At 40.9% G+C, this 21,477-nt stretch overlaps 1 protein-coding gene across 2 annotated transcripts; it reads right to left on the bottom strand.

The window, feature by feature from the left end:
* Window positions 1-3,155: 3,155 nt before the first annotated feature.
* LOC127576200 (testis-expressed protein 26-like) lies at window positions 3,156-21,322 on the bottom strand. Of its 2 annotated transcripts, none has more exons than XM_052026614.1 (8): window positions 21,232-21,322; window positions 20,953-21,142; window positions 15,962-16,046; window positions 9,165-9,321; window positions 8,869-9,025; window positions 6,621-6,788; window positions 5,124-5,285; window positions 3,156-3,370 (listed from the first exon to the last, which is right to left on the bottom strand). In XM_052026614.1, exons 1-8 carry the CDS (start codon window positions 21,286-21,288, stop codon window positions 3,312-3,314), a joined length of 1,035 nt encoding a protein of 344 aa, XP_051882574.1. In that variant the 5' UTR covers window positions 21,289-21,322; the 3' UTR covers window positions 3,156-3,311. The 2 variants fall into 2 exon arrangements, with proteins under 2 accessions (XP_051882574.1, XP_051882573.1); XM_052026613.1 differs by having other exon boundaries at window positions 20,953-21,154.
* Between the last annotated feature and the right edge of the window lie 155 nt (window positions 21,323-21,477).

The raw sequence follows: 21,477 nt of genomic DNA on the forward strand, positions 1-21,477 counted from the left end.
AAAACAATTGCGACAAAACAGAGTGATGGAGGGAACAGCTGGGAAGATCCACTAGAGGATGGAGACTGAGAGAGACAGAATGACACAAATGGTGTGGTGCCGAAATAAGGTGGTAAAGGCTGACGGATGTCTGGGAGAGGTCAAGATGGGAAGAGACAAATGAAATCTGAAAAACCAGAAGAGAAGAAAGGAGAGAAGGAATGTTAGAAATGCAAGATGAAAAGCTGAAATAGCTGATTATCTGAAGACATAGAATTTGATTCTAAGTTCTGAAAACATTTTTCCTTATCTCCTCTTTAATTTTTCTTCTACCATTTACTCTGCCTTCTGGGTTTTGGCCCTTAGAAAAGGGAAATAGGCCTTTCCTGTTTAATCCTTTGATCCCCCTGATAATTTTAGGTATCTCATATATAAATTTTTTATAAATTCATTTAAGGAATGTGGGCTTCACAGGCTGAGCTGCCACTGCTCCAAAGAACTCAACCTCCAAAGAAAAGAGCTTATCCCAACTTTCCCCATAGCTATCCCAAGTTTCCATCCTGGGAATATCTTCATAAATCTCCCCTGCACCCTGCACCCTCTTCAGTGCAATTGTGTCCTTTCAGTAATGTGGGAACCAGAACCGTATACTTTCTATACTTTATATTTTCCCTTCATTTCTGGTTAAAAGTTATTTATTTTTCATTCTAATGAATATCTAGATCAAAACCTAACATTAGTTATTACTTCCAAAACAAATCATGAAAATTTCGTATTAGCATTTACATGAACATAACTTTGCTCAAGACCGATATAGGCTTGGTTTTTAAATTATTCCACGAAGATAAAATTGACAAAAGATGATTTAGGGGAGATTTCATTGATGATATCTTAACAGAACATCTTGTAAATATACCACATATTTGCAGTGGAGGTAAATTATTAATTTCTGCGGAGGATACGTTTTCCTTCTTAACTATGTTGTCATTAAGTGCCTTTTCAATATTTAATTTACATATCTCTCTATTGAGTAGTTATTATTGAAATGTTTTGGCGCTTGTCAATAAAGAAATATGAAAGAGGCATGAAATTTCACAGGCCAAGGGGGACACCTAAGATGTAACGAGTGAAGAAGTCATTGTGTATTACTGACAGTCCTGCTGCTCTGGATTAATTCAATGGTCCTGTTGGACATTTACAGGGGTAACATAAAAGCATTAGAAATAGGACCATGCCTAGGCCATATAACTCCTCGAACCTCTCCACGGTTCATCAAAGTCGTGGCTGATCCTTTACCTCAGTGCCATTTTCCAGCACTATCCCCATATCACTTGACTCCTTTAATGTTCATTATAACATCCATTAAATCCATGGGAAGCATGAGCTTGTTCGTCCCATTGTCATTGGTACATCGTTTCTTCTCTATAACCTTTACAAAAGGATGTTTGCCTGCTTGAATTGCAAATTTCATCAGTTTCCTTGCTGGCACATATTAAACACAAATAATTTCATAAATGCTGTAAACCTGTTGATATCGGCCAGCTCTAACTGCTGTGAGGCCTCCAATTCTAAAGGGAGCTGAATCATATCACTGCTAAAAGGTTTTGCCCAGCATCTCAGACTTGCAAAGAGTTATGGCTCCAAATGACTAGGGACGTAGATGGGACTCGGCCTGCAGATTCACTGTCCCAGACTTTGATAACTTTGTCCAAGAGCACAACATTCAATCAGGCTTATCAAAGGACTTTCAGACTGCAGTCTTCTGGCCCTAGATGGCACTGAGTTCTTCTATAAATGACTCCAAATAAAACTGGTAGTGACTGATTATCCTATTAAAATGCACATTTTCAGGATTGTTAAGATCTTATTTTCTGGGTGTTAATTATATTTCCATGTTATAATTTCACAGAGAAGCATTGATCTGAGCATTGCATGAGAACTGATGTCAACCATTCCTGGTCTGCTTGCAATAAGCATAAGTGCATTACATGCATGGAAGTAGGATTTACAAACTAAATACAATGTGGCAGAGTTTCTAGGTCATGTGACGGATTCGGCAACTTTACAATAACTTAGTCTTAGGCAAGGTTAGAAGACATTTTTTTAAGTGGAACAATTGTCTCGGGAACTAAAACCTCCATCATTCTTTCCCATTTATGGGTTAACATGTCTTCTTCTAATAAAATAAGATGTCTATCTGCAGTAACGTAGCGACTCACCGTTCGAGCAAGCGAACCGGCTCAGCGGTCGGGACGTGCGTCGCCGGAGCGGCGAGGCCCAAGATGGCGCTGGGCCTTCGTCTTCCCCGAGCGACGGGGAGAACCCACGCGCAGGAAAAGTTTGATGAAGTAGCGCATACATCATTTCCGTTTTCAGTGGGCAGGAACTGTTCCTCTTAAAAGGCCCGCGCAAGGCGGGAAAATAAATCAGTTTTTGTTCTGCAACTCATCGACTAGTGTCTACTTTCACATCGCGGTAGCAGCCGCTACAGTAGAGAATATATGGAATACCCAAAATTAGTAAATTGGTTCGTTATTGTCATATGTACTGAGGTACAGTGAAAAACTTTGTTTTACATGCCACCCATACAGATCATTTCATCACATTAGTACATCGAGGTAGTACATGGGAAAAGCAATAACGGAATGCAGAATATAGTGTCACAATTACAGAGAAAGTGCAGTGCAGGCAGACAATAAGGTGCAAGGTCATGGGGAGGTAGATTATGAGATCAAGAGTACATATTATCATGCAAGAGGTCTGTACAACAGCTTTACAACAGCAGGATAGAAGCTGTCCTTGGGCCTGGATTGATATACATCACTCAGGAAATGAAACAATAGCATGTATATATTTGAGCTGAAATAACTTAGTTTGATTGATTTCCTGGTACATAAATAAAGTACAGGAACAGAAAGCTAATAACCAGATTTACTCAATTTTTTTTTGACCCAAACAAGAGGAATCCCTAAATTTATGTTGGCAAATTCTTGAAAAGAAACATATAGGTTTAAGCTACAGAATAAAATCCTTACAGAACCTCTTCCAACATTTAATATCAGCAAGGTAAAGCAGGAACTGAAGACCCACAGAAAATTGATCGATTTATTTCCATACTTCAGAAAATCAAATTCTTAACAATTTTTAATACTTGATTTGATAAGGTGGTAATTACATGCACCGAGGCTTCCAGACAGCCTATAAACAATAAGTCACAGGTCTTCAGATTTTCAAGTTGTGACATTTATTTTCACGGCTCTTTGCGCTGTGCTTGACCGTTCAGATAGTCACCCTGGATCCATTGCATTGGCTGAAGAAGCTGGATGCCCCTTTTAGTTTACTTCACTTCCTGGAGTCATACTACTTAACAATTGCAATAATACTTCCCGCTCTGCAAAATAATGCGAAACAAAACAGGTACTATATTTGCTTAAAACAACTGATTTACTTCTGTGTCTATATTATGAATCCAACTCATTTGTTTCCTTTATGACAAATTCAGCCTATTTTCTCAAATATACTCAGCAGCCTGCCACAGAGGCCATCATAATAGACATCAGAAGTTTATGAAAGCGACCACTCAGCTATGGACTGTTTATCCTTGAACCTCTGGGTATCGATTCACAGTTTATCAGTTTATTGCTTGGGTAATATGTGGGTACAGGAAAGAGAAACATATTAAAAAATGTGGTAAATCAAAAAAAAGTGCCCATTATGAAACCACCGCACATCTCCGTGAAACTTAATTTTAAATGACAAAACTAAATTTCACCATGTTGTTATAGATTTTTTCTTCTAAATAGCCATCTAGAAGAGCTGAACAATGCTTTGATAATATAAAGTGATAATTTAGTTACAAACCCAATGAAAGATAATGATTTACTTTCGAGTAAGTACCTACATTTCAGGGAAGTTTTACATTTGTTTTAGCTTGGTATTAGCTTGCTCTTATCTTTCAATTATACTTCAGGCCAGGAAAAAGAAAATATGTTCAAGGTTTCCATTCCCAAGTGTCATCCAGCAGAATGAAATATTCTCCAGGGTTTCTTTTCCCAATCACTAGCTATTGGTCCCTGCAGGAATTTTACATAAATATGCAGGGTAAGAACAGGATCAGGTTCATATTGGGTATATGATCTCCCCTCAAAGGATAAGGTTAAGACTCTAAAGATGAATGTTGATCCATCATCTTCAGAAAAGAAAGAAAGTTGGAAAATTGGGAAGGACAAGATAAGGAATCAAATGTGGTAAGGCTGGTATCAGAGAAAGGTGGGGCAAGAAAGCAATGAAATATGCAATCCTTTGGGGATTCACACAAGTTCACTTACTAATTCCATCTGAACCACGTCCATAGTAAGCTGATGTGGAAGCCAGCAAACAGCCCAAAGTTGTCTGCTGTGAACATCCTGAGAGAGCACTAATTTACTCTTGGCCACAGAAAAAGAATTATGCATCCTTTATCTATGGCCAAGAGTGAATCAGGAAAGAATTAAAATTTCTGATTTTGCCACCAGTTTTTACAACTTCTCTCCAAAAGGAGAATTTTTAAAATTTTTCATCGAAAATATATCCAATGGAGAAGGATTGAAATGGTGACTAGTATTGAATTACAGTTGTTAGAGACAGAATTTCCAACTTTCAGATTCATGTTACTGCATTGTTGAAAGTATTTTCTTTATACCTTCAGTACACTACAAGTACTCTTTCCTCTGGAAAAATCAGAGAAGAATTTTCAGGATAATTAATATTCTCCCACACCAAAATCTCTGTCTGAAAGCCTTTAGCCACCACTGTACCAGCAAATGGTGTGATAGCCTCAAATGGCATGACTGTTTTCCGAACCAATAGATTCAATTTTTTTTTTACCAAATGTGTTGCTTTCTCCATATAGCTTGTCTTGGCTGCAGCTTTTGGAAGCTATTGTTAGCTAAATACATTTTGGTCTGCCACCAAGGCCACTGTTTCTTCAGCAATTGGCTGTAAGATCCTTACAATAAGTGACCAACACAGTAGCTTAGTTTCATACTTTATGTTGGTACTGCAGGCACAGTGGTGATTGATGTTTTTTTCTGTCAGAGTCAGTTTTCACAGCTGCAACTTAATAAATACAACATTTGGTAAGGTTTTCATAAAGAAACTAATACCTTTACTTGGAAGTGACTCCAGATAGTTTTTAATTGCTTTTGGTTCAAGGGACTTTAATATACTGGTAATATCCATACCAGCACTCCCATACTCTCTCTCATACGTGGTCGGATGCTTGCTGCTATCCTGGTTTTTCATATGTGCTTGTGTCAACCTGGGCACTGTAATTAACCCAAGAAGGGAAGAATATTAAAAACATGTTGGTAATAGAAAATTATTCAAGTAATATTTTCAAACAACCCACTCTTTAGGAACATCGATGACTGAAGCATCTACAATGATTTGCTATTGTAAAACGGGAAAACAGTCCAGATCAATGGAGGGTTAGCACAGTGGTGTAACATGTAAACTACTGTCTCACATTCCCAGAGACCCGGATTCAATCCTGACCTTCAGTAGTGTTTGCACATTCTCCCTGTGGCTGTGTGGTCCTCCAAGTGCTCCTGGTTCCTTCCACTCCCCAAACTGCAGATTGGTAGGTTAATTAATCAGTGTAAATTACTCCTGGTGTAGGTGGGTGGTAGAATTGATGGGATTGCGGGAAGAATAGGTTTGCAGGGAAAAGTAGTAAGGAATGGGATTGCTTTGTGAGCTGGCATCGACTCAAAGGGCTGAATGGCCTTTTATGTCATAATGAAAAACACTAGTGAGATAATGGCCTGAAGCTTTCTGCTTCATTCATGCTGATAGAGGGAGAAATATTGCCAAAGTTGTCAGTAAGAATCCATCTAACAGGACTTCATTTTCTTATCCCATGCAATAGTTGGCAACCATGACTGTAGATCCTCACTACTGCTCTGGCTGCAATGTCAACCCAGATTTCAGACTCAAGTCCTTAAAATAGAATTTGAACTTGCAGCCTTCACAGAATCAAAGAACAATGCAGCATAGAAAGAGGCTATTCAGCATATTGTCTGTACTTATTCCAGCTTCCCTCATCTTTCCCCATATGTCTACAAATCTTTTCTCTTGCAAGTACTTGTCCAATTTCCATATAATAATCTGCATCTATCATCCTGCAGACAGTGCCTAACTAATCCTGATGACTCATTTTGCGAGAAAATGTTTCCCTATTGAAACCTTGACTCTTCTGCCAATCTCCTGACTCTGAGGGGCGAGTACACTCTCTCTGTTGGTGGATGCCTAAGGATTTGCTCTCTGCTTGGACTCCAAGCTCTAAATAATGACTTCCAGACAACCTTTAGCCTCACACTATAGTTGGTGCTGCTTTCAAAGGCAATTAACAAAAGGAAAACTAACAACAGAAGATCCTTTATTGAAGTCAGTGAACTAACATCTGATGCAACAATATATCTAAACTATATAGTAGACACCATGACAATATACTTACACAAATACACTACATATACTTAAAATTAATCAACAGGAAGATGAAGCAATAGAAATCAATAGAAGATGAAAAGAATGCTATCTTGTGGACATATTATTGAAGTACACACAAAGACAAGATCAATGGATTGGTCAATTGTTCTCACCTATTCCTTTTGCGGCAGTTTTCCATTGTTTATTGCTGCCATATCGAGAAGCGCAGACTGCCAGCTCAGGTTTTTGGTTCGGTTTTCTGTAGTGATATCGGTTTTCTGTGGGAGGAGGACATGGCTGCCCCATTCTTTGGATAGACACACAGGGGGGGCATTTGAACTCTGGAAAGAAAATTCCAAATGTTTAAAATGGAATAGCAACTCTATTTATCCACTGACCTCCTTTACGTGCGTGTTTAGAATGTCTACACTTTGGATTTTATATTGAGAGGTTCCTCCCCTCTGCCTTCTCCTTGGTTGTTTGCAGCTGGATGGAGTATAGCAGGCTCTGTCAGATGCAGCCAGGAATCAATGCTGAGGATATTGCCACACTGAGCATGATCTGAGATGATGATGTTTGAAGCCAACTCAACTGTGTGAATCTTGGTTAACTGTGGTCAGCCTGAGGAAGGTCCCAGTTCTATAGTTGGGTGTAGATAATGGTGCTCAGGGCTCTGGTTGGCTGTAACATCTGCCTGGGAAATGTGTGTTCCTTCTCACCCCATTAAAACCTCTTCTCAACTACTTTACTCAGCTATCAGCCCAACTCACAAGAGTGATCCCCTGTTCCCTTCACAATCAGCTCCAATTACTTGAAAGTGCTGGGAATCTGGTTTCAAGGAGTAAGGGCATGCCACAAGAATTGGCTGGAGAGGAAAGCCAAGGTAAAACAGAAATTGGGAATGTGGAGTGGCATTCTCTCTGGATGGCTGGCAAGAATCTAGTCATCAGGTGAGAGGTGCTATTGGTATACATGGCGAAAATGCGGCCCATACCCTGCTCCTGTGCCATGACAGACATCTTCTTTTTCATCTGGAGATCCAGAATGGATCGTGTCCATCGGGTCATGATGCACAGATATCTAAGGAAAGGGGGTGGGGGAATGTACCCAAAATAGCCCTCATCCAGATGGCCACCTTTGAGTGTGGCTGCATCAAGATGTGCTGGTGTACACAAATACAAAGTGTCACTATGTGCTGAGTACTACATGTCCCTAGTCTTGCAAAGGATGGGCTTGGCCTTGTTACCATGCAGTGCTCCAGTCAATTGGACTTTGCCTGTCTACCTGTTTTGTTTTTTGTAAATAGGTTACTAAAGAAAATTGGCACCTTCCAAGGAAAAGGAATACATGCATTGAAGCATGGTGCAACCACTGCAAAGGTTTTGTGGAGAAGGATTACAGTCCAGTCACTGAGAGGCTGAACCCTGTGTAACAGCCTTGCAAACCCTTCATTAGTGTATTGTTTAAGAAAGAAACATGCATGGCATCGATGCAGAATGTATTGAATTGATGGTACAATGAACATAGAGAAAGACATGTCCCAATTGTATTTTCTTTATATTTTATGAATGAAGCATGTTTTTGTGGGAAAAAAATCTCTAAAAGAGTTATACCCTGGTTTTATTCTGTTCCCCTTTAAAAATAATCCATCTTCAAATATTGTATCTACCTTTAACTCTGCTTGCACCATGGTTTCTGAGATGTATTTATGTCCTTCTGTATGACAAAGATTGCCCTAATCATTCTCATCATTAATTTAAAAATGATCTTAAAATTACATTTATTCTCCACTAACTGATTTGTAAACCAATAGAAACATTTTTTTCAATTCACTTACTTTCCCAGAACTTGCTTCACTTCACTTACCATGAATCAAGCAATACTTTTCTTGTTGGACTAGAGGGCCCCATTTCTCTATAAGTATTGTCTCCCTCAGCAGCAGCAGAAATCTTGAAATGACTAACAATTCTGAAATCATTCAGTAGGGGAAGCTAGAACTGATGTGTTAAATAGACTGAATGGCCATTTGTATTATTCTTTGTGAAAATTGAATATTGGTGACATCCAGTTTTAATCTAAATACTAATTGTCTAAGAATACGTCTCTTCTCATTCAATGCTCTCCTTCAAAATATCTTCTTTGTCTCCAAATGCTGTTCCCAATTGATTCTCCCTCAATTCATATTCGATTATATATACTTAAAATCTAATTTCATTCATTTTTCTCTCAGTGATGTAAAAGATGCAAATTGGGAGGGTGGGGTGATCACCTAACTAACAGTAGATTAATGTTTTGAAATTACCTCATTTATTTAGCACTAATCGAATAAATTGCTATAACACCTTTCAGCTCAGTGCTCTTTACAAATCTGACAGGTTTCCTTCTCCTATAACGGAGTGATAGATTTCAATGCAGTCCCACCTTGTTGTAGTCCCAGGTAATCCTGCCGATATATTGTGTCATATTGATGTGCCTTTACTCTGCTGATGTCATCAGAAGACATTGGGTGAGGGAAATATGAGCTGACTCTTGGGAAGGACTCTGGATTCTTCTTGAGCTGTTTCCATAGCCACAAAACCTACAATAATACAATATCTAATGAGGATATGGTCAGGAGAGTAATATTGTTTTGTCATGTCCTTGTGTTTATATACATAATTAAAATGCAATCTGTCTCTGGGGTTTCCTGTGTGCAGTATCTTATCAATGTTGCTTACATCACATGGATGAGGTTCATTCCTTCTGGATCCAGTGCTACATTGCAGAGGCTGCTGACTGGTAATTAATTTCCAGGCGTAGTCATTTGAATATGAGCTGTCACCAATAGGCTCATGGAGCTGATATGGGTAAGTGTACCCATTAGATGATTTAGGACTGTAGTAAGGCAGAAAGAAAACAGACACAAATAAACAAGGTACACTAAAGGGCCACAGTAGGATTTCCACATTATATTACTGCCTCAATCACAGTTAAATGAATTTCTTCCACCTAATGGATTTTATTAAATCCACCTTGGTAAAGCAGCCAACATAATCAAAGACCCCACCCACTGCAGACATTTTTTTTTCTCCCCCTCTTCCATCTGGCAGAAGATACGAAGTCGATTCAAGGTGGCCAGACAAAGTAGCTTTAATGTTCCACACAAAACATTATCTCTGACAATGCAGAAGCATCTCCCCCCAACTTTGTTTTCCCTCATTCCTGTGGCCCCCTCACCCCTTCTCTTACCCCTCTCCCGCCTCTCCGGATTCCAGCATCTGCAGAATCTCTTGTGTCTCCAATGCAGCATTTGCACTGACATTTCATTTTTTAAGTTATAAACTATTACAAGAGTCAAGTTCATAACTTTCAGATCTATAACGAGGGTGTCTATAAATTGAGGCATGTTCACAGAGGCAGACACACGCTGGATTCTGGTTCAGCAGTGTGTTCTATGTGGTGATAGATGATGTTTCGAAGCCCTGCAGAAATTCTCAACATTTATGTTTGGTCAAGCAATAGGGTTTGAATCAGCAGTTTCCTGATTCCCTATGTGCCAGTAAAATCATTGAGGCAAGCTGATGCTTAGAGTAAAAATAGCTGCATTCACTAGATTCCAGTTACAAAGTATGAATTAAACAATACTGCACAAATCTGGTTGAGTAAACTGAAGAATTGCTATGGGTAAGTTATTTATAAATATAAGGTAATACATTTTGGATTCAGATCCCATGCTGGAGGCCTTGTTTTCTTTCTGTTATGACTGAGAAGCTTCCAATGATTTAAAGTATGCGTTTCTTGCTTTCTCTTTTCCTTTCACCACGTGACATTTGTCCCATTTTCTTCCCAGTTATCTAAAAATTGCACGCTGCCCCAGTACTGGAGAAAGAGCAGGAAGACAAGGGAGATGAAGGTATGTCACTCTGGTGCTATCCCTGCACATAACTTGGGGTACAGCATAGTTGTCAGTCTGCATGTAGTGAGGCTCCAAGCATGAGGGCTGCATCCAGGGCAGGAGGACTAGATATCACAGGTGCCAGGTTACCAGAAACCAAGGCTGTACGAATCAGTCCTGCTGCTGTGATGGTGACTTTCATGCAGCAGGCTACAGAAGAACATTAAATATAACATAGGAGAGGGGAGGATAAGTGGCAGTGGGAGACAGTGGCAGGTGAATGATAGATGGAGGCAAAGAGGAAAAACCTGAGAGGCAGATGGAGTAAGTTGAGAGGAGAGAGGGTGAAATTTGGAGACAGCTACTGGAGGGTGATGCTGCTGGAAATGCTCAGTATTTGGTGACATCTCTTTGATATCCGTTAAGGAGCAATGCACACTACATTGAGAGGTGTGGCTTGCATTGTAAAGTAGAAATATCTCAGCCTTTGCTTGTGATTGATTTTAAAACATCAGAACTGCTTCCTGAACACCTTCTGTGAAGGTGGCCTTCTCTCTCTCTCTCTCTCTCTCTCTCTCTCTCTCTCTCTCTCTCTCTCTCTCTCACACACACACACCTGGTAGAACTGGTTTGTCCATTTGGACAGTAAAGACATCTACGTTACACTATTGTTTACTGACTACAGCTCCACTTTCAATAATATAATTAATAACTCAACACCTCCCTCTGCAACTGGACCCTTGACTTTCTGACCAACAGACTGCAATCAGTGAGGATATGCAGCAATACATCCGCCACGATTATTCTCAACGCTGGTGCCCCACAAGGCTGCGTCCTCAGCCCTCTACTCTACTCCCTACACACTCGCGACTGTGTGGCCAGATTCTGCTCTAACTCCATCTATAAGTTTGCACATGATACCACCGTAGTGGGCTGTATCTCAAATAACAATGAGTTGGAGTACAGGAAGGAGATAAAGAGCTTAGTGACATGCTGTCATGACAACAACCTTTCCCTCAATGTCAGCAAAACAAAAGAGCTGGTTATTGACTTCAGGAAAGGGGGCAGTGTACATGCACCTGTCTACATCAATGGTGCTGAGGTCGAGAGGGTTGAGAGCTTCAAGCTTCTGGGAATGAACATCACCAATAGCTTGTCCTGGTCCAACCATGTAGACGCCATGGCCCATAAAGCTCACCAGCTCCTCTACTTCCTCAAGAGGCTAAAGAAATTTGGCATGTTCCCTTTGACCCTCACCAATTTTTATCGATGCACCATAGAAAGCATCCTATCCCGATGCATCAGGGGTTGGTATGGCAACTGTTCTGCCCATGGCCACAAAAAACTGCAGGGAGTTGTGGACACAGCTCAGCACATCATGGAAGCCAGCCTCCCCTCCATGGACTCTGTCTACACTTCTCACTTCCTCAGTAAAGCACCAGCATAATCAAGGACCCACCCACCCCAGACATTCTCTCTTCTCCCCCATCCCATCAGGCAGAAGATACAAAAGCCTGAAAGCACATACCTCCAGCCTCAAGGACAGCTTCTACCCCACTGTTGAATGGTCCCCTGGTACAATAAGATGGACTCTTGACCTCACAATCTACCTTGTCATGGCCTTGCATCTTATTGTCTGCCTGCATTGCACTTTTTCTGTAACTGTAGCACTTTATTCTGCATTCTGTTATTGCTTTTCCCTTGTACTACCTCAATGCAATGTTGTCATGAAATAATCTGTACGGATGGCACGCAAAACAAAGTTTTTCACTGTACATGTGATAATAATAAACCAATTTACCAATTTAACTATTTCCTGTGGACTTCAGGCTGCCCCTGAACACTCAAGGCAAAAGGTGCATTTCACTGTGTGTTTCGATGTACATGTGACTAATAAAGAAATCTTGTCTTGCCTTGTTAACCAATTACTGAAAGCATTAAAAACTCATAGAATAACAGCAACAGCTGGACCTATGTGCAAATATTTAAATTTGAACCCTCTTGGAAGAGACATTATAACATTTTATACTGTATACATACATGCATGGACATCCTTAATGTGCTTAATGATTATTGGTAGGCCCCATAGTCCTGCTGGCTCCACCTTGTGCCATCAATTGACCTTTAAGAAGCTGATCTCATTTAGCTGGTGAGATGAGAAGGGCTCTCCTCAAAAGATCTTTTATGCACAGCCAGAATCTCAATCCACTACACGCTGTCCTCAGGGTGGCTGAGGTATTAATCCATTTCCTTGGATTGTATGTTTGCCAAAAAGATCTGTAAAGTGAGTGGTCTTTATCTCGGTTCATCCCGAGCTTCTGCATAACACAGGACTCTATTTTCTATTGGCTGTTCCCAAGGATGCATACTGAAACAAATATTGACAGCTACTGGAAGATCACCAATTTGGTGAAAGATGCAATTTATTCTGCCCAAATGCTGCTGACTGGCACATTCTAAGGTGCAGGACTACATGCAGAGGGATGCAATGAGGCTTGGTGCAGTCACTGCAAGGGCTTTGTGGAATAAGGCCATGGTATTAGTTCCTCCCACCACTGGACACTGAGGGGCAGAATCCTGCGTAACTAACCTCTCAGACATTTCATGATGGAATGCTCGGGAATGAAACATCAGTGACATGTCGACAAATTGTAAGGGAATGCAATGATATGTTTGCTATAGTTAACCAAGTTAATGGCATATCCCGATTGTATGATTGTATATTTTATGAATAAGGTTTTGTTTTGGAAAGAAATATACTTCATTCCATTACCTTGCACAGTGTTACAAGCAATATGCAATGTGTTGTGACCTTGAGATACCTCACCAAATTCTGCAGGAGTGGGGCTTACTAGGGCAGTCAATCTGGTGAGGAGGCAACAAATGGGGTTTCTCTGGCCTGGGTGTTCAGCTATGGGGGGAAACTTCACCAGCACCAAAGTCAAGTCAGAGGTGTTTAACAGCCATCTCCTCATAGAGGTTGTAATGTACAAAGGTACTCTGGTCCAATGTGTTAATGTAGCCCAGCTCAGAAGCGCTGAAGAGCAAACAGATGGCCATCTTCCAACAGTCCCATAGCTGCTGGTGACATCCCATTGGATCAGCCTGGATGGTGACTGTGGCGGGACAATCCATCAGAGTCAACAAAAGAAATGAACACTACCTCCAGAATCCTGATTGAAGTGGTAAAGGATGCCAAGCTGCGCAATGCCTGCAACAACTCTGCAGATGGAGCACCACAGTAATACACTAGATAGCTCAGTCCAGTTCCTGAATAGACCTCCTGTTTGTTTACTGACTATGGCACAGAAGAAGGCCAACTCCCAGCAGAGCAATCCCATGGAGTTCCATTCCCCCTTCCTTATTTCCCCATGGTTTTGCAACACATTCTCTCACATGCCCATTAACACTGCTCTCATTCTTTTCCTACTTATCTATATTAAATGGTCATTTATAGTAGCCAATTAACTTCCCAGCATCTCTCTGGAATGTGGGAAGAAATTGGTGTACCCAGGAGAAACCTGAGGTCAACATTGAACCCGGGTCCCTGAAGCTGCAAGGCATCAGCACTAACTGCTATGTCCCGAGCGCTCATGGTCATATCTACCAACACCAGCCCAGAGTTCTTCTCTGACCATTGCCTCCTCTGGCTGTCATCCACAGGAAGACCAGAAGGCTTGCAGGTGAATATGGAAGTTGAATGTGAATCAGGTAACCCCAGAATACATCAAGGATCTTAAAAGTGAGAACCACAAATCCCCTCCTTGGTTCTCCTGTGTCTGACTGGGAAGTCATCAAGGTGAATGTGAAGGGATCCTGCATCCTCCCAGGCGATCAGGAAACAAGAGTCAGAGGAGCATGCAGGATCTGCTCCTGCTGTCATCAATGGATGTCAGGGAGGAGCTCACCAAAGGTAAAGAGACAACAAGCCTCACGTTTTGCATCAAAGTCCTCCAAGATCGTCTTCTGGTCCAGAATCCACACCATGGAACAGGATAAGAATTGTTTGTATTGCTTCGTCCAAAATGCTCATAGAGAGGGCTCTGTAATCAGAAAATGTTGGAAACACTCAGTAGTCAGGCAGCATCTGTGGAAAGAAAAATAGAATTAATGTTTTAGTTGAAACATTAGCTCTGTTTCTCCAGCCACAGATACTGTGTGATGTGGGTGTTTCCAGCATTTTCTGGGGTTTTTTCAGCATATGTAATTTTTCGATTTTCAAGCTCTGTGATCAGCCTGAAGGAAGAATATGGTTCAGTAACCTCACAGTAAGGATTTACACATCTTTCTATCCCAAGCTAAATAATGTGAAGGCAACAGACAGCACAGCCTCCCCGAACTTTCTCTTCTCTATCTTGAAGTTTTTGGATGAATGTGGGTGGAAGATCTGGGGTAACCCTTTAACTCTGGATGAGCTGAAGGAGATCTATTGGTTCTTCTGTGATAAGTAAAAATTCCAGAAGCTTGGATCTGTGGGACTGGATTGGTCTGGATGTGTTGGAAGTGGACAGTACTCTGCATGTAACTGCAGCATGCTAGAATCTACAAGGAAAGACATCATCACTCTCATCGACAACCAGAAGGGAAACAGGGAGGAGATCAGAAATTGTCGACCCATCTCACTGAATAATGGTACCGTTCTTAGCTAGGTATATGGGAGGAACTGCGGATAGTGTATGGCCAAGGTTGCTCAATCGTCAACGTTTGACTTGCTGTGGTGCTCCAGTGTAGGTGGAACAGAGGATTGCCACATATTGAAGCTGTCATGACTTGAATTGGATGGGTTGAGCAAGTACTGAGCTGGGTAACATTATGGAGGTAGAACACATTGGCTTGTTAGAGAAATATTGTTTGGAAGTTCCACTCAAGTTGCAACAGGATAATAAGACTGTAGATAATCTGATTCAACTGCAAATATTTTTGAGGCGGGGGCATAGTAATGCCGAGGGTAAGGAGCTTGGGGAATGAGAATTGAAGCTGATAATTCCAGCGGAAAACAAATAAAATTGCAGATGCTGGAATCTGAAGCACAGACAGAAATGCTGGAAGAACTCAGCCAGTCAAGAGCATCTGTGAAAAGAGAAACTAGTGAGCATTTCAGGTTGAAGACCCTTCATCAGAACTGAGAATGAGAGAAAGCAATTTGGTCTAAAAGCAGAGAAGGCAGGGAAGGGCAATGGCTGCAATAAAGTGAATGGGGTGAAATAATGGCCAGCCATTGAATGGATGATTCAGGTGTTCTATGTGTTGTGGGAGGAAATCGCAATTCATCCTAAAGCTGGAGATCTGACAAGTACAGTCATCTGATTGCATGGAGGTAGTGAAGGTGTCAAGCCTGGAAGTTGGCATCCAAATTCAGGTCTAGCTCCAGCACTTTGAAGTGCCAAGGTTTTAATATGCAAGATCTAAAGCACACAGAGCACCTGAATTTCTTTAATGTTTAATTAATATCAAAGACTTGATACCAATGTTTTGTGAATATACTGTACCAGCTCTTCACCCTAATATGAATGAATAATATCAGTAAATGTCAATTAATTATCTTGCTGTGCACTCAGCCCTCTTTCACATTTCATCTACAATTAAAGTTAGCAGATGCACTAGAAGCTGATGTCCACAGGTGTTCTTGTTCAGACTCACCGAATGGGTTCAGTTACGGAACCTGGACGATAAGCAAAGTCACGCATGAATGTAGTTTGGTAAGGATCAAAGGCTGATGACCTTCCTAAAGACATTAAAGGTTCTTGATTAATTACATTGTTCAAATTAATATCAAAAGTTTTCTGCGAAGAGAAAGATAAAATATACTTAGTAATATTTTACATCATTCAATTTAATATTGACATCTACTCCAGAATTCTGTGGATGAAGTTCTGTACAATCTCAACAATTTACAACAAAGCAGAAGGCTGCTGCACCGAATATGTTTGGCTGGCTCTCTCCTACAGCAATTCATACCCAATCTTGCTGCCCAGTACTTTGTTGATTGTTCTCTCGTTTACTCTGTTGCAAACATTTACCAACAAGGAGGGGTGCAATTCTGTATTTAGTTTTATGGAATGACGCAAGATGGGTGGAATGATTACCAGCTAGAGAGCATTTCTGTGGTAGTGATCGCCATTCAGTTAGATTTATCATAGCTACAGAAAAGGACAAAGATAAAATAGGATTAAAGACAAAGGAGGCTGCAGATGCTGGAATAGAACACAGAACATGGAACATTACAGCACAGTACAGGCCCTTTGGCCCATAAGGTTGTGCCGACATTTAGACCAATCTAGACCAAAAAACGGAATGCTGGAAGAACTCAGCGGGTCAAGCAGCATCTGAGGAGACAAAAGGTGAATGTCAGTCTTTCGGGTTGGGACCCTGCATCAGGACTGAGACAGATCAGGAAAGATTGTTGGTATATAGCAGTATGAGGGGGGTGGGAACAGAGTCTGGTAGGCGATAGGTGGAACCAGATGGGGAGGGGATGATGGGCAGATGGAACAAGGTGGGGGACGGGATGGGAGAGGTAAACAAAGGGAGAAGAAAAGGAAGAAGAAAGATGTATATGTGAGGGAGGAGAGCAATATGGGTGTGGGTTACCTGAAGGGGCAATTAGGGACAGACAATCAGCCTGCCCAGCCCCCATCCCTTGAATAAATTTTAAAAATTGCAAAATTTAATGGTCATACCATTGGGTTGTAAGCTACCCAAGTGGAATATAGGATGTCGTTCCTCCAATTTGCGTTTGGCCTCTGTAGCAATGGAGGAAGCTGAGGACAGACGGGTCAGTATGGGAGCGGGAAGGAGCGTTAAAATGACATGTCACCGGAAGCTCGAGATAACTGTTACAGACGGAGCACAGGTGTTCTACAAAGCAGTTGCCTGGTCTACGCCTGGAGAATAAAGATTCTAAATTGGGTAAAGGCCAACTTTATTAGGGTGAGAAGTTATTTAACAAAGATCAACCAGAAACAGTTACTTGAAGGCAAATCTGTCTCGGACCAAAGGGAATGAAAATGAAAAAAACTGCAGATGCTGGGAATCTGAAATAAAGTAAGCAGGTGCAGCAAGTGATAGGAAGGTAAACTGGTCTTTATTGCAAGCGGGTTGGAGTTTAGAAATTGAATTAGATATTGTTGTAGCTACACCTAAAATAGTGTGCATAGTTTTGGTTCCATTATTTCAGAAAGGTAAAGTAGCATTGGAGGCAGAACAAAAGAGATTTGTTAGGATAATTCCTGGGATGAGAGAATTGTTCTATCCCAAGCAGTAAAAGAAATGAAGTTAACACTTTTTGAAGGTTAGAAGAATGGTGGAGCGATCTTATTGAAGCACATAAGATCTTCAGGGGGCACAACAGGATGTTGAGATGTTTCCACTAGGGGACATATTTACAAGATTATGGGGTGGTCCTTTAAAACTGAGGTGTGTCGGAACTTCTCCTCACAGAGGGTAGTAAATCTCTGAAATTCTCTACCACAGAGGGATGTGGAGTTTAGGTAATTGGGGGATAGTTAAAGAAGAATAAATATATTTTTGAAAGATAAGGGATTTGAGGAGTATAAGGAACTGGCACTGAGATGAGGCCTTTGGCAGATCAGCCATGATGGTATTAGATGACAGTGACCTATTCCTGCTCCTATTATCTTATGTTCTTATGTTCTAAAAGCAGAAAATGCAGAAACAGTCAGCAGGTCAGGCTGCATCTGTGGAAAGAGAAACAGTTAACATTTCAGGTCAGAAAGCCCTTCAGACCGATGGGAAGCACTTACGAAAATTCATGGGGTTCAGGGTAAACATGTTTCCACAAAGAAATAGGGTTGAACTGCCAAATCCAGAGTTCACTGGATGAGAAGGTGCTTTAAGAGTGGGTTAAGGTAATATAAAGCAAGCTTATGTCAGGTACAAAGAAATGAATACAGCAGAAAACTTGTCAGTTGATCAAAAAGTTGGCAAATGGAAGTTAATCCAGAGGCACAAGAGATTCTGCAGATGATGAGGGGAGACATGATAAGGGTATACAAAATACTAAGAGGAATAGATAGAGTGGACAGCCAGCGCCTCTTTCCCAGGGCACCAATGCTCAATAGAAGAGGGCATGGCTTTAAGGTAATGGGTGGGAAGTTCAAGGGAGACGTCAGAGGGAGGTTTTTCACCCAGAGAGTGGTTGGTGCATGGAATGCGCTGCCAGGGGTGGTGGTGGAGGCTGATAAGTTGGGAAAGTTCAAGAGATTGTTAGATAAGCATATGGAGGAATTTAAGATAGAGGGATATATGGGAGGAAGGGGTTAGATAGTCTTAGGAATGGTTTGAAGGTTGGCACAACATGGTGGGCCAAAGGGCCTGTATTGTGCTGTATTGTTCTATGTTGTATGTTCTATGTTCTATGCTGGAATCTGGAGCAACACACACAAAATGCTGGAGGAACTCAGCATGTCAGGCAGCATCTATGGAGAGAAATAAACAGTCGACATTTTGGGTTGAGACCCTTCATCAGGACTCATCATTTGTGTGTGCTAATCCAGAGGAACAGCATTTGAGGAGGTTAAACATGGCAGTAAAAAACACAATAAATAAGACAAATTTGAGAAATGTGGAGGAACAAAGGAACATTGGAGTGTATGTTCATGGATCTTAAAGATTACAGGACCGGTCATTAAGGTGGTTAAAAAGGCATACAGCATGTTTTTATTAGACAAGATATAGAGAATAAGAAAAGGTTATGCTAGAACTGTGTGCATCACTGGTTAGGCCACAGCTTGAGAACTATGTATAGTTTGGTTTATTGTATTACAGGGAAAGATGTGATTGCACTGGGTGCAGAGAAGGTTTACTGAGATGTTGCCAACACTGGAAAAGTGTAGTTATAAGAAAGGATTGGATAATCTAAGGATATCTGACATAAGCTTTTTTTATTTTACCTTATCCTGCCCTCGGTGCACCTTCTCATCCATTGGACATTGATTTAAAGTGATTGGTAGAAGGATTAGAGGAGAGGTGAGGATTTTTCTATCACCTGGAGGGTGGGAGGGGTCTGAAATCATTGCTTGAAAGAATGGAGACAGAAACTTGGCACATTTAAACATTATGTGAGATGTGCACTTGAGTTGTGACTACAGGACTAAGGACCTAGTCCTAAACAGTGGGAATAGGTAGGTAAATCTTGCTCATCAGGTATGGACACAGTTAGCTAAATGGTTTCATTCTGGGTCATAAACTTTCCATGATTCATTTCCTAAGAGCCATTAGTTTCTGCCTCAACTGTTTCAATGCAAATTTCTTGCACGTGGATATTTTTCCCAAATTCTGTCCCTTTCTGTTCCCAGTTTATGGACAATGCTGCACTTGTTGCATAAATATTGAACAGATACAGCCTTATAGTGATGATGTCTCACAAAGGTGCTGGCAATTGCAGGCTATTGACCCCACAACAGTCAAGGAAAGGTAAGACATATCTGAGTCAGGATGGCATGTAACATGAAGGATACTTTGATATTGCCAAAACCTTGCTGTTCTTATTATTCTTAATGTTAGAAGTTGCAAAGGAGGGTAAGCTGTTCATTAAATCTGACAAAATAAGTAAGGGGATCAGTCAGTCGAGATGTAGAGGCAGATATTTAAGGGTGGACGTTTCAGAATAGGTACATTCCAATGAGAAAGAAAGATCCCAAGGTAGGGATCCTCTACCCATGGTTAACTGAAAGAGTTAAAGATAGCACTAAAATTAAAAATAAAGGATATGATTGCAGATGGCAGGTCAGAAAATAAAAAGAAGCAAAGAATGAGTAAAAGGTTAGTAAGGAAGGAAAAACTGAAGTATGAGATAAAGCTAGTCAGTAATACTAACACAGGCTAGGCTTTTATCCTCTGTAGTTTAAAAGAGTGAGCCGGGACTTGATTGAAATACTTAAGAGCCTGACTATGCGGATAAGGAGAGGTTGTTTGCTCTAGTGGGAGAATCTAGAAGGGTTACCTTCTAAAAAAAAGGTTGCCCATTGAAGACAGTGATGAGGCAATTTTTTTTCTCTCAGAGGATTGTGAGCCTTTCTTCTTCAATGGGCAGTTGAGGCAGAGTCTGAATATTCTTTGTCCAATGGGAACAATAACTATAGGTAGTAAATTGCAAATCTCACTATATTTAACATTGTTGCCCCTATTTTATGGACTAAAAATGGCCACAATGTTAGTTATGTATAAATGATACTAGTTTAGTAGAATGGAGGTTTGCACCCCATCTACACAGCAGGTAGAAGGAAATAGACAGCAATTAGCAGATGGCAGGAAGCAGCCACTGGGAGAGAAAGGGGGAGGTTACAAGTGTCATCCCTCTCTTACATCCTTTTGTACTTGTATTGCAATAGTATGGCCACTCCTTCATTTCTGGCTTAGATTATGCCCCACATGTTTACCCTGAGCAGGACACTTCTGGTTGCACCTCTCTATACTCCCTTCACCCTGAACAGGGTATCTTAGATGTCTCTCCCTCCCCCTCCCACTATCGAAATTAGAGCTGTGTCGTCAAATTTCATGGTTTCTATTTGCGAATCGCTATTCATTTTCAAAATATTTTTGCATAAAAAGATTGCATTCATGATTGATTGCCCAGAAAGAATTCTATTTTCTTTGCCACACTAACTCACCTGAGTGGGGATCATTCATACATAATCCAAAGTTTGCCTTCTTTTCCTTTTTACACTTTTTAATCTTTTTTCCCTTTTCTGCCTTACAAGGATTGTATGGCTGTTTGCTTTCCCCTTCTGTTAGATCATTCCTTACATCCTGAGTGCCTTGTAGTTGCTTGGGACAATGGTGTGTTCGTATGCCAGGATTCTGAAGCACAGACTAAGAATAAAATCACATTTACAAAATCAATTAGACTGCTTTTTCATAAACATGGGTCAAGATTAATTAATGCTTACCTGGGTACTTTTGCCATCTGGGGCTTCCTTTACATATGATACTAGACACATTTCCATCTTTCAGAAGTACTGTTGCTTTGCGATTAGAACCTTCTCTTTCAGACTACTGTGTAGAAGTGAACCTGTTTGAGCCTGTCATCACCAGCTGGAGGAGGTTCTGCTTCTGTTGCTGAGCAATACAGTGTGGTTGCCTGGTCTAGAATAAACAAGGAGCTGATAAAAGAAAAGTATTGCCAATGCACTTCA

The sequence above is a fragment of the Pristis pectinata genome, chromosome 11 (genome assembly GCF_009764475.1).
Source record: "Pristis pectinata isolate sPriPec2 chromosome 11, sPriPec2.1.pri, whole genome shotgun sequence".
NCBI lineage: Eukaryota > Metazoa > Chordata > Chondrichthyes > Rhinopristiformes > Pristidae > Pristis > Pristis pectinata.